Source organism: Sus scrofa, chromosome 12, assembly GCF_000003025.6.
Source record: "Sus scrofa isolate TJ Tabasco breed Duroc chromosome 12, Sscrofa11.1, whole genome shotgun sequence".
NCBI lineage: Eukaryota > Metazoa > Chordata > Mammalia > Artiodactyla > Suidae > Sus > Sus scrofa.
In genome coordinates, this window is record NC_010454.4 from 52,925,291 (window position 1) to 52,938,777 (window position 13,487).

The 13,487-nt window shown below is 52.0% G+C and overlaps 1 protein-coding gene across 1 annotated transcript; it reads left to right on the plus strand.

The window, feature by feature from the left end:
• On the plus strand, positions 407-7,348 carry ATP1B2 (ATPase Na+/K+ transporting subunit beta 2). The gene is given in 8 exon segments (XM_003131945.5): positions 407-1,114; positions 2,891-2,944; positions 2,947-3,018; positions 3,638-3,742; positions 3,846-4,051; positions 4,499-4,555; positions 5,346-5,444; positions 5,555-7,348. Coding segments are annotated over 8 exon segments (870 nt in total). The 5' UTR covers positions 407-1,002; the 3' UTR covers positions 5,720-7,348.

Sequence of the window (13,487 nt, forward strand, 5' to 3'; positions counted from 1 at the left end):
ATCTGTTTTTCTTGGTCTCTGACTCTATTCGTCGTACATTCTGCCCTGTCTCCTGAATCGTAAGTCTCTTTCTAACTCCCAGACTGTGGCCCCCGTCTCAGTACGTATCTGCTTTCGGGTCTCTGTGTCTCTCTAGGGTTATCTTTCCCTTTGCGCCGCCAGGACACGCCCTCCAGCCTTTCCACTCACCCAGATCCCGTCCAGTACCTGGGGTGGGGGTAGGGGAGAGATCTCCAGGTCCTGAAGAGGCGTCAGGAGGCGGGCCCAATCCTCCCCCCAAATTTGCATATGCATGAGGTCGCCCGGGCCAGCGCGAGGAGGCGGGGCTCCTGGGGGTGGGAAGGGGGCGGGCACCCCCGGAGCCACCGAGTATAAAGACTGCGCGCGGCGCCTGCCGGCCCCGCACTGCTGAAGAGCGGAGCCTCCGCCCGGGGGACCCCCGTCCCCGCCTGTCCCCACAACTGCGTGTCCCCACCCCAACACCCCCGCCAAGCCACCGCTGGTGTGGCGGTCTCCGCTCGGCAGAAGAGCCTTGAGCGGTCACCCGACCCCTCTCTACAGCTTCTTTGCATCTCGGATTTCGGGGCGGCCCCCTCCCCCACCTCTCCCTCCCTCCTCGCACCCCGATCTTTCCTGCGCTTCGCTCGGGTTTTGCAGCCGTCTATTTTTGCATCCCTTTTCATTTTGCTTCTGGGAGGTTTGAGGGTTAAAGCTGCGTTCGCACCCCTTCCCCTTTTTATCCTTCCCTGCTCGGACAACCCCGCTTTTCATCGCAGTCAGGGGCCCTAGGATCTGCACATCCTACGCTGCGCGGCCAGCACCCCGCGGCGCGTGGCCCTGCACCCCGGAATTTGCAGCAGCTGCACATCTGAGGGGGGTCTCCCTCGTCTCTGCTGTCTTTGCTCCCCGCGCGTTCTGGTGCGTGTGGGGGGGCTTCAACGCGCCGCACCCGGGCTTCTCCGCAGCCCCCGCCCTGCGCGGGACTCGCCCCCCGCCGTCAAGATGGTCATCCAGAAAGAGAAGAAGAGCTGCGGGCAGGTGGTTGAGGAGTGGAAGGAGTTCGTGTGGAACCCGAGGACGCATCAGTTCATGGGCCGCACCGGGACCAGCTGGGGTACGGGGACCCGCCGCGTGAGGGGCGGGGGGCCCGCAGGGCGACGCCCCGGGGGCACAAGGTCCCGCCAGCGCAGCCCCAGCTCCCTTCCCGGGTCCCCTGCGTCCGGCCCCCCCTGCCGGGCTCTGGGCTGGGAGGGGGCCGAATCGCTGGTCTAATCTCCCCGGCTGGCCGCTGCGGAGGCGGAGAAAGTAGGTCATTGCCGCCTTCCCGCCCCCCGCGGAGCCCCCTCTCGCAGGGGGTCGCGGGCTCTGCGCGCGTGTCCGCGCTGCGGCGCTCTCGCTCCCTGTCGGGGCCGGTCAGCTGCACACGGTCGCCCCCCTTCCCCAGCAGAGCGCCCCTTCCCTCCCTCTGGCTCTCGCCAGCGAGCCAGGCCTGTCTATTTTTAGCTTGTGCCCACCCCTTGGACCCTGGGAACATTCATGAGGGGGCGGGTCTTGGAGAGGTGGGGGGTGTGTTGGAGGGGGTTCTTCCCAGCGGAAGTTGTCTGTATCCTACTGCTGGGGGGTTTGGAGCTTTCTGTGGCTGCTTTGTGGGTCGGGGGGCTGTCGGGCAGGGGTGACACTTGTAAGGTTTTCCAGGCTGGTTGTTCAGCTCAGATGTCACAGGCAGAGGGAGCGGTCACTAGTGGTGAGATGTGTACATCATCCGGCCCAGCATATCCATGGGCTTGGGGTGGCTTGCCGTCTTCTCCATCCGTACCGTGGCGGGCCTCGGGAGGTGTGGAAGGAGTTGTCTGGCTGAGGGGCTGGTGTTGGGCACAGGTGCCAGTGAGGGGTGAATTCTTCCAAAAGGGATTTTCTAGCTGGGAAGTCGGAGCACAGGGGGCATTCTGTGACACAATTTACAGTTCATCTGTACTGATTGAACCCTGTCCCCATTAGCCCACGCACCTAGGAGGAGGTGGGTGTGATGCAGTCCTTGCCCCAGGAAACTTGAAGTCCAGCCCCTGGGATTGGAGGGGTCCATGAGTGCTTGGGAGACTCGGAGGCAGCATGGTGGGTGAAGTGTCTTCTGAGATGGAAGGACTGGGGGGTCTGGGGTGGCGGAATCAGCAGGCTACTAGGCCGAGGAGTGACAGAGGGACATGTCAGATCCACCAAGGACCAGCTCTTCGCCTGGAAGGCTGTGGGAGATCGACTTTTACTCCTGCGTGTGCCGGGGTGCTGTGTGTGTTGGGGGTGGGGTGGCTGTTGAAGGTTCTGGACTGCTGTTTCTGAGAGACTTTGTAGCTTGCCAGGAGCCTCATTCAAGGTTTGGCTTTTGCTGGCCTCCGAGAAAGAAAAGATTTTGCTATTTGAGTGGGAGGGTCCGCGCCCTGAGGGATGGGATGAGCGCTTGGTTCCGACTCAGGGCCAGTGCCAGCTTGAAAAGTCATTGTGCTGGAGAGCTTCAAGCATGCGTAGCAGTGCAGTCGGGGGAGATGTTGGGCCTTTTCAGGGCCATGAAGGTTGAGAGGTTGGGAATGCTAATTTGAGGCAAAATGACTTCGGCCTATCTATTCCAGGGGTTGGGCCAGCCATGAAAGTTTAGGTCTCTTGTGGCCTTCACAAAGTTGGGCTCACTCAGACCCAGGAGGGAAGGAGAGTCCTGGCTGGAAGCCAGACATAACTGCCTTTTTCCAGCTCGTCTCCTTTTGCTCCCAGGGCAAGGTCCTAAGATATCCCCGAGGCTCTGTGGTCTGTCCCTGTGCAGAACCTCTGAGTGGGAGAGGGGTGCGGGAGGGTAGGCGAGGTCCTCCAGGGAGACCCACTGCCCCTGTCTCCTCCTCCGTAGCCTTCATCCTCCTCTTCTACCTCGTCTTCTATGGCTTCCTCACCGCCATGTTCACCTCACCATGTGGGTGATGCTGCAGACTGTCTCTGACCACACCCCTAAGTACCAGGACCGGCTGGCCACACCAGGTGAGTGATGAGGCTCCCCCACCAGCCACTCTAACTGCTCTTGTGCCCCCAAGCCTCCAGGAGGCCAAGAACGCCAAGAACTCACAGTTCTTCTCAGAGGTTTGGTTCTGATGATCCAGTCACTATGCACTGGGAAGTTCCTCTTTTTTTTTTTTTTTTTTTAATTTTCTAGGGCTGCTCCCGCGGCATATGGAGGTTCCCAGGCTAGGGGATCTAATTGGAGCTGTAGCCGCCAGCCTTCACCAGAGCCATAGCAATGCCAGATCCAAGCCGCATCTGCGGCCTACACCATAGCTCACGGCAATGCCGGATCCTTAACCCACTGAGCGAGGCCAGGGATCGAACCCGCAACCTCATGGTTCCTAGTCAGATTTGTTAACCACTGAACCACGAGGGCAACTCCGGAAGTTCCTCTTGAAGTCTGCCTTCCTATTTCCCATAGCTGAGAGCTACGTGATCCGGGGAGGTGACAGATGTTCACAGGGGATCTTCCTCCCGTGAAGATGGTCGGAGATCTTCACCCCTCTCTGGCACCCTGGTGCTCCCCATGTCTATCTTCTTCCCTCTGTGTGTGGTCCCCTGACTTAATACATCCCTCATCCTTGCCTTTGTTGGCTAGGCCTGATGATTCGTCCTAAGACTGAGAACCTTGATGTCATCGTCAACGTCAGTGACACTGAAAGCTGGGACCAGCATGTTCAGAAGCTCAACAAGTTCTTAGAGCGTGAGTGTGGGGTTGGTGACGTGGCTCTGCAGGACCCCAGGCGGGGGATTGGGGACTCTGGGAGCAGAACCTCAGGCCTGTTACTCTCCCCCCACCTCCTTAGCTTACAATGACTCCATCCAAGCCCAAAAGAATGATGTCTGCCGCCCTGGGCGTTACTATGAACAGCCAGATAACGGAGTCCTCAACTACCCGAAACGTGCCTGTCAGTTCAACCGGACCCAGCTGGGCAACTGCTCCGGCATCGGGGATTCCACCCACTATGGTTACAGTACGGGACAGCCCTGTGTCTTCATCAAGATGAACCGGGTACCCGTGACTTGAGTCCCCAGGGAGAACGGAGGAGGGACCTGGGGCTGTACCATGTGCTGGCAGTTGCTTTCTTTCACTGGGGCTCTTGGGCTTTTTAGATGTTTGAGTGGCTAAGAGAACAAGGGAAATGGGGTCACTCGAGGCCGAGATTGTTGCTGGAAGGCTGGATGCTTGTGCCTTTTATTTTTTTAATTTATTTATTAAAATATTGCCAGCCAACACCACAGTCACAGCAATGCCAGATCTGAACCACATCTACGACCTACACCACAGCTCACAGCATGCTGGAGCCTTAACCCACTGAGCGAAGCCAGGGATTGAACCTGCAACCTCATCGTTCCTAGTCAGATTCGTTTCCGCTGCGCCACGACGGGAACTCCCAGGATACTTCTGTCTTTACCAACTTCTTTCTCTAATCCTCACTACTCTCCCTCCTCATTCCAGGTCATCAACTTCTACGCAGGAGCAAACCAGAGCATGAATGTTACCTGTGTGGGGAAGGTGAGTCTGTTGGGTCTTGTCCATCTGTCCACCTGTTTGTCCTTCATGGTTCCCCTGTCATTCACTCATCTCTTCCTATCTTCTTTGCTCCCAGAGGCCCCGTCAATCTAGGGACAAGGGGGTAAGAGTGGGCTCCAGTAGGGCTCAAACTCCAAGGAGCTCCCATCCCTTGCTTCTCTCTAGGATGCTGAAGCCTGCTCTTTGGTGTGGCTAGACACTCCCTTCCTAACTCCACCCATGATGTCCCGGCATCTAGCTTCTTCCCCTAACCTTCTCTGTTCCTTGACCATGACTTCTGCTCTCCAACCCATATCTTTCCTGCCCCCCCCCGCCCCGTTCTCTTTAGGTGTCTGATAGCTGCTGATCTGTAAGCACCACCTGCTATCACTAAGTTATCCCTGTCACCCTGCTCCCCTCACCTCTGTCCTCTTTAGGGACGTCCCGCCCCTCTTTACTCATCCCCCTCCGCTTCCTGCTGAGCCCTTTACTCATTTGTCTGTTCTCTCTTGGCTCCGCTCCAGAAACCGATTCCCGAGACGGGGTAAGAATTTGAGGTGGGAGGGCAGTAGGAGGCTTCAGGCTCGTTAGCATCCTTGGGGACGCCCCTGTCTGATGGCAGAAACAGGACACCCCCTCCTGCGCACGCGCAAAGGCACCCGCCTCCCGGCTCAAGGGAAACGGCTTTGAGGCGCAATAACTGGGGGTGAAGGAAGAACAGAGGGAAATGCGGTGAGCGTCCGAGCTCCTGCCATTCCTAATAGGCGCTCCCCATCCTCCTGCGCCCCCACAGCGAGATGAAGATGCCGAGAACCTCGGCAGCTTCGTCATGTTCCCTGCGAACGGCAACATCGATCTCATGTACTTCCCTTACTACGGCAAGAAGTTCCACGTAAGTCCCGCCGGAGGCCGGGTGGTGGCTCCTGCAGGGCCCCGGGGCCCCGGGGAGGAGGAGGCCGAGTGGCCGCAGGCCTGGACCCTCGCTCTCCTCCTCTGGCCCAGGTGAACTACACGCAGCCCCTGGTGGCCGTGAAGTTCCTGAATGTGACCCCCAACGTGGAGGTGAACGTGGAGTGTCGCATCAACGCCGCCAACATCGCCACGGACGACGAGCGCGACAAGTTCGCCGGGCGCGTGGCCTTCAAACTCCGCATCAACAAAACCTGAGGCTCTTTCCTTCCGCCCCCACCTCTTTCCTATGGATGCTTCTGGAATATCCCTGACCTTGCCTGAACCCCTCCCTCACCCACCCCAAAGGTATTTTTTATAACAGAGCTATGGCTTGTCTGAGCCGCCTGCTCTTTTTTCCTTTGCTTCCGAACCCAGCCTGACCTCCAGTCCCTGGCGAGTCCCTGGCCACACCCATTGGTGTCCATCTTCCTCCCACCCGAGCTCAGTCGGAGACGGGGAGATGGGGCCCCCAAGACGGTCACAGGAGTCAGGAGCCTTTGAGTGCTGGTGGGGCTGTGCGTGGGATGTCCTCAGAGCTGCCCCACGGGTCCTGCCCGCCTTTCCCCTGAGAGCCATAGAGAATGCCCACCCACTCACCGCCCAGCCCCAGGCTCATTCACCCACCTGCAAACACTCAGGGCTCATTTCAGCCCTTAGCATCTAGACCCCAACGCGGCCCGTCATTCTTTTGTTGCTGATGCTCATTGAAATGTAGTTGATCTACACACACCCTCACCAAGTAGTTCCAGGTGCGCAGGAGGGCGATTTGATATTTCTGTACCTTGCAAAATGGTCACGGATGTGGCGCTCCACCCTTCCATGCAAGCTCTGCCACCATCAGCGTCTTGTCTCCCACACCCTCGGCCTTGTCTACCACAGTCGCTGTCTTGGTGGCTTCTGACTCCGTTGGCTCCTGTGGCGGGTCTTTCCCCAGGTCTGCATCCCCCTTCCCTGCACTGAAAGGGGGTCGTTTGTAATTGAGGACAAGGTGGCCCTGTGGCCTTTTGCCTCTTTCCTCTCCAGCTTCTAACCCCATTCTGGGAATGAGGGTCTGAAGACGTTCCATGTTGGTTCTTGAAAATTCTCTTCCTGGACCCTCCTCTCACCCAACCAGGCACTCCTCAGAGGGCCGGGGTTGACCTAGGCTGAATATCTACTTTGTTTTGGCTGATGGCTCCCTTCCCCCTATTGGCTTTCCCAGAATATCTTTCAAGTTCCACTTCCCAGGCGCCCTGGGGGAGGAGCAGCCACTTTGGCTGGGTCCCCAGTGGCCACCTTGGAAACGTCAGCCGGCTATGGGCCGATTCCACCTCCTTCCCCTGGGCCCAGACCTGCCCCCACCGTCCTCTCTCTGGCTTCTCTTAGCAAGTTATCAACGAAGCGCTAACTCCTTCCCTTGCCTCCGCATGCCAGCCTGAAAATGGCAAACACCTCCTCAGTCTAAGGCTCTGAATTTCTTGGCTCCCGTCTCCTTCAGACCCCTTTGCCTTCTGAAACAACCCCATAGTGCCCTAGAATGTTAAATGAGGGACCTCTGGTGCGCTTGAGTCACAGTGGCATTTTAACTCGTGCTTCCCCCGCGCCTCCACTGGCTCCCCTCTACCTTCCCTTTGCTTTTTTGATGCTGCAGCTTCCACACCCCACCCGCAGTGGGACCCTTGCCTCTTGTTCTCTCGCTGGATCTTGAGTCTCTTCCCTCTGGGTCCCAGTGTTTTCCTGCACTCCCCTCACCCCAGTGGTCTCTCTCTGCAGTTATTTAATGCCTGTGTCAGATCTACTGTAAAAAGAGGATAAAGTACAATAAAATGAGAGCGATTATATATATAAATATATATCATACACGAAGTCCTGCGTGTGGGTCGTTCCTTTCCGAGCCTTTGGAAGAGCCCTGGGAAGGGAGTAGACGGTGGATTTGGGGAACCCGGGGGTTACGCAGTCCTTGGGGGGGCTGCTCCCCAGCTTTGACCTCTTCCATCCAGTGTCCAAGCATCTGCCTCTTAGATCACTCCATCTCCTATACTGTCTTGAGATCGCTCCGTACGAGAGAGGCAAGAAGCCTATGTCCCTCTGTACAGCAATACTCATAAAGAGCCTACTATGTGCATTCTAGGCACCGTGAAGACACACTTATGAAAGAGGCAGAGTTCCTGCCCCCAAGGCACTTGCCAGTTTAACAGGAGAAGGGAGGCGCACATGAGAAACTCTAAAACCAGGTAGACCTAAAGGTACTTCCAGGAAGGGGAGAAAGCTGCCCAGGACAAAATTCACTGCTCTCTATGGGGGCTTCGAAGGGAAGGTTTCTTTTTCTTTTTGTCTTTTTAGGGCTGGACCTGTGGCCTATGGAGGTCCCCAGGCTAGGGGGTCAGATCGGAGCTATAGCTGCTGACTTACACCACAGCCAGGCCAGATCTGAGTCGTGTCTGCGACCTACACCACAGCTCATGGCAATGCTGGATCCCTAACCCACTGAGCGAGGCCAGGGATCGAACCTGCAATGTCATGGTTCCTAGTCGGAGTCGTTTCCGCTGCGCCACGATGGAACTTCCAGGGAAGGTGTCTTAGAGGCTTAAAGGATCAGTATGGGAGTGAGAATAGCATCAGCAAATTAGAGACAGATGAGGAAAATTGACTAGAAGAAACAGATCTCAAAACAGTTTGAACCATAGGATCCCAATTCTATGTGTTAAAAAAATGTACACACACAAGCATAAAAAAAAAAGATGGGTGAGTCTATACAACAATGTTTATTGTGGCTATGGGGATAGAATTATAGCTAATTTTTATTTTCTGGGAGATTATCTGTTTTTGTTTGCAATGAGTTGGCCTTAGTATCTGCCTTGAAAAAAATAGCTTTATTACTTATGCATACGTATATACACAATTTTAACATGAATGCATGGTACACACGCACAGAGTGATGGCTGGGTTTTGGTCATTATTATACCAAAATTGGATATCATACACAATTTTGTGCATCTCACTTTGTTCACTCAGTTTCACCTGGCCTGGTAGAGCTCTAATTCACTTTAGTTAATTAATTAATTTATTTTTGTCTTCTTATGGCCGCACCCACAGCATATGGAGGTTCCCAGGCTAGGGGTCAAATTGAAGCTGTATCTGCCGGCCTACACCACAGTCACAGCAATGCTGGATCCTTAACGCACTGAGTGAGGCCAGGAATCGAATTGCATTCTCATGGATGCTAGTCTGGTCGGTTAACCACTGAGCCACGAAGGGTACTCCATCTAATTCACTTTTTTAAATGGCTGCATCATACTTTTTCTATTAGGTTGTTCTTTCCTTGTTAATTTGTTCAAACTCCTTGACAGTTATAGATAAACTGTTCTGTGCATTGTAAAATTTCCCCCGATTGATTGTTTGTTTCTTGAGTTTGTGGTTTCTTTTACTGTTAAAAAGTGGTTTCTTTTTTATACAGTCAAATATGCTTAGCTGTTCTTTTGCAGTTTGTGGGTTTCCAGTCAGCAAGGTATACTCTTTTTTTTTTTTCTTTTTAGGGCCTTGCCCACGGCATATGGAAGTTCCCAGGCTAGGGGTCGAATTGGACCTACAGCTGCTGGCCTACACCACAGCCACAGCAACGCAGGATCCAAGCTGCATCTGTGACCTACACCACAGCTCATGGCGACGCTGGATCCCCGACCCACTGAGTGAGGCCAGGGATTGAACCTACATCCTTATATATACTATTTGGATTCATTTCTGCTGCGTCACAACAGAAATTCTGGTATACTCTAATTTTCTAAATTTTTTTGGCAGGGTTTTCTTCCATTTTAATTTTTACATTCACCTTAATTCATTTGGTTTATTTTTGTTTCTTTCTGTGTGGGTGTAAATTAGGAGTCTGGTTTTATTTTATATTTGTAGTTGTGTCATCTTCATTTTTTAAAAATCCATAATTTGGAGTTCCTGCTGTGGTGCAGTGGGTTAAGGACCTGGTGGTGTCTCTGCAGTGACACAGGTGAGAACCTCAGCCTGGCACAGTGGGTTAAGGCCTGTGGCATAAGTTGCAGCTGTGACTGATCCCTGGCCCAGGAACTCCCACATGCCTCGGGTGCAGCGGAAAAAAAAAAATCCATAATTTACTTTCATTGAATTGAATTTGGCTGCATAGTGAGTTTCCTGTATGCTGAGATCTACTTCTGGATTCACTACTTGCTGACCATGGCTTGTCTACGATTTTATATTCCAAGCCATATTGATCTGAGTCCAAGACTTTTTTTTTTTTTTTTTTTCTTGGCTGCCCCACAGCATATGGAGTTCCCCAGGCCGGGAATCAGATCTGAGCTGCAATTGTGACCCACGGCTGGGCTGGGGAATCGAACCTGCATCTAGGAGCTGCCAATCCCATTGGGCCACAGCAGGAACTCCTGATTGCAGAACTTTTATAGAATGTCTCCTGATTGCTAGCAAGGCAAGCAGATTTCCCATTCCTCTCAGCCATGCTTTTAAAAAAAACCAAAAAACAAAAAACAACTATTGGCTATTCTTGGGCACATATTCTTCTCTATATAAATACATGATAAATATATCCAGTTCACAAAAACAAAAACCGTCAAAACTTGGGATTCTAACTGGAATTGCCTTGTGACTTTATATCAAGAGAATTCATCTTATTTAGGATATTAGGTTTTCCCATCTAAGGATGTGTTCTCTTTTCTTTTGTTTGGAGCTTGGTTTATGTCCTTAAGTAAGGTTCTACAGTTTTCTTCATATAGGTTCTGTGCCATTCTTTTACTTTTTTTTTTTTTCTTTTTTTTTTTCTTTTTATGGTTGCACCCACAGCATATGGAAGTTCCCAGGCTAGGGGTCAAATAGGAGCTGCAGCTGCTGCCCTACACCACAGCTATAGCCATAGCAACTCGGGATCCCAGCCGTGTCTGTGACCTACACCACAGTTCATGGCAATGCCAGATCCTTAACCCACTGAGTGAGGCCGGGGATCAAACCCGCATCCTCATGGATTTAAGTCGGATTCATTTCCGCTTCACCACAACAGAGACTTCAACGGTCTTTTACTTTTTTCTGTGTGATTCTTATGAAACTTCTTGCTAAATATTTTATTGCTGTTTGTTATTGATTTGGAATACTTTCCATTCTTTTTTTCTCAGTGCTTTGCAAGGAGAGAAAAAAAACTTTTCCTATCTACCATTCAACTATCTTATTAATTTTTTTTTTTTTTTTTTTTTTTTTTTTTGTCTTTTTAGGGCCACACCTGTGGCATATGGAAATTCCCAGGCTAGGAGTCGAATCGGAGCTATAGGGGCTGTCCTGCACCACAACCACAGCCACGCCAGATCCAAGCTGCATCTGCAAACTACACCACAGCTCATGGTAATGCTAGATCGGTAACCCACTGATCAAGGCCAGGAATCGAACCCGAGTCCTCGTGAATGCTAGTCGGTTCGTTAACCGCTGAGCCACGACGGGAATTCCAGGAATGGGGATTTGTTGTTGTTGTTGTCTTTTTGTCTTTTTGAAGGATAGGGATTTGAATCCGAGCTACAGCTGCTGGGCCACACCACAGTTCACAGCAATGCTGGATCCTTAACCCACTGAGAGAGGCCCGGGATTGAACTCACAACCTCATGGTTACTAGTCGGATTTGTTTCTGCTAAGCCACAATGGAACTCCATAGTTCTTAATTTTAATTGAATTATTTTAGTGTTTAAACATTAGGATAATACCAGGATCCCATTACTATTTTATTTACCATTATTATTATTTTTTTTCTTTTTAGGGCCACACCTGAGGCATATGGAAACTCCAGGGTCAGATCAGAGCTGCAGGTGCTGGCCTAAACCACAGCCACAGTAACACCGGATCTGAGCCGTCTGGGACCTACACCAAAGCTTGAGGCTATGCCAGATCCTTAACCCACCGACCAAGGCCAGGGCTCAAACCCACATCCTTACAGACACTATGTCAGGTTCTTTACCTGATGAGCCACAATGGGAAGTCCCCACTACTTTCTTTGTCTTTTTTTTCTTTTTTTAGGGCCGCACCCATGCCATATGGAACTTCCCAGGCTAGGGGTCGAATCAGAGCTACAGATGCCAGCCTACGCCACAGCCACGGCAACGCCAGATTCGAGTCTGTGACCTATGCCAGATCCTTAACCCACTGAGCGAGGCCAGGGATCAAACCTGCAACCTCATGGTTACTGGTGGGATTCATTTCCTTTGAGGCACAATGGGAGCTCCTGCTCCCAGTTACTAGTTTAATTACGTTTTTTTTTTTTTTTAATAAATAGCTGTTGAAATTTAATCAAATTCTTTGCAGCATCTATTCACATGATCATATTTTCTTCCTTAATTTGTTAACATACTGAATGATGTTGATAGATTCTCTGGAAAAACAACTTTATGTTCTTGGAATAAACTCTACTTGGTTATAGTATTAATACTCTTGATTTTTCCATACATTCTGATACTATTTAGAGACTTTGCATTTTTATAAATTAATTTGGCTTGTAGTTTGTAAGGCTTTTGGGTTTTTTTTCTCATTAACCACTGAGCCACGACGGGAACTCCTTTATGCCCTACTTTTATCTCTCAACCAAGGTTGCTTTCTCTTTCAATAATTTATATCTTTAATTTTCAGAATCCTGGTACTAAGTTCCTTCCTTTCTTCATAATGAAAGCATGTATGGCCTTACATTTTCCTCACTGGACAACTTTGGCTGGGTGTCACAGATCTGAGGACCCCTGTGTTCCCAAAATCAAGGTTAATTCTAACAATTATTCCAGGGAGTTTCCTTCGTGGCTCAGCATGTAACAAAACCAACTAGGATCCATGAGGATGCAGGTTTGATCCCTGGCCTTGCTGAGTGGGTTAAGGATCTGGTGTTGGTTGTTGTGGGCTGTGGTGTGGGTTGCAGACACAGCTCAGATCTGGTGTTGCTGTGGCTGTGGTGTAGGCTGGCAGCTGTCGCTCCGATTCCACCCCTAGCTTGGGAACCTCCGTGTGCCATGGGTGTGGCCCAAATAAATAAATAAATAAATAAATTATTCCAAGTCTCAAAGGACTTGGGCTCTTTGTCTTTTTGTCTTTTTGTTGTTGTTGTTGCTATTTCTTGGGCCGCTCCCGTGGCATATGGAGGTTCCCAGGCTAGGGGTCGAATCGGAGCTGTAGCCACCGGCCTCCGCCAGAGCCACAGCAACGCGGGATCCTAGCCGCGTCTGCAACCTACACCACAGCTCACGGCAACGCCGGATCGTTAACCCACTGAGCAAGGGCAGGGACCGAACCCGCAACCTCATGGTTCCTAGTCGGATTCGTAACCACTGCGCCACGACGGGAACTCCGGACTTGGGCTCTTTGAGCTTGAGGGCAGCAGCCATGTCCGCCCCAGCACCCCCACAGCACAGAACAGTCCTGGGCAGAGGAGAGCACCAGCCAATGAATGGTTGGTGCTGGCTAGGTTATCAGAGGAATGATACAACCAGAGGGAAGGAAGTGAGCAGGTGGGACCAGAGAGGTCAGGGACTCCTTGGGGGGTCACACAGCTTAGAGCTGGCCTGAAAACCCAGGACCTATCATTCTCAGGCCAGTAATCAATCAGCTCACCAAGAGATGGGCAGAGCCAGAATGGACCTGCTTTCTGAAGGAGTAGGGCCGAAATAAAATCAGAGTTATGGACACACACTAGAGAAATGTGGAGGTAGAGGGTGCCAGATGCTGGTCAGAAAGAGAGCTTTGAGGTCACCCGTCTACAGGAATGAACGTTGAGTGTTCTGGTTTGCCAAGGGCCTGGCTGGTGGGGAGAGATGGAAGCTAACGATCTCTGAAAGAGGTGCTTCTAGGTCTCCCGGGGAGAGTATTTGGCATTTCCAGCAAGAAAGAGAAAAGGTGGTTTTGAGGCCAGGGAGGCTGGTGGCTGCTTCATGGCTGTCTGGCATCCTCAGAACAAGCCAAGGGACTCCCACAGGCACTTGACGCCTGGTGGGCAGGTTGAGGGGACAGT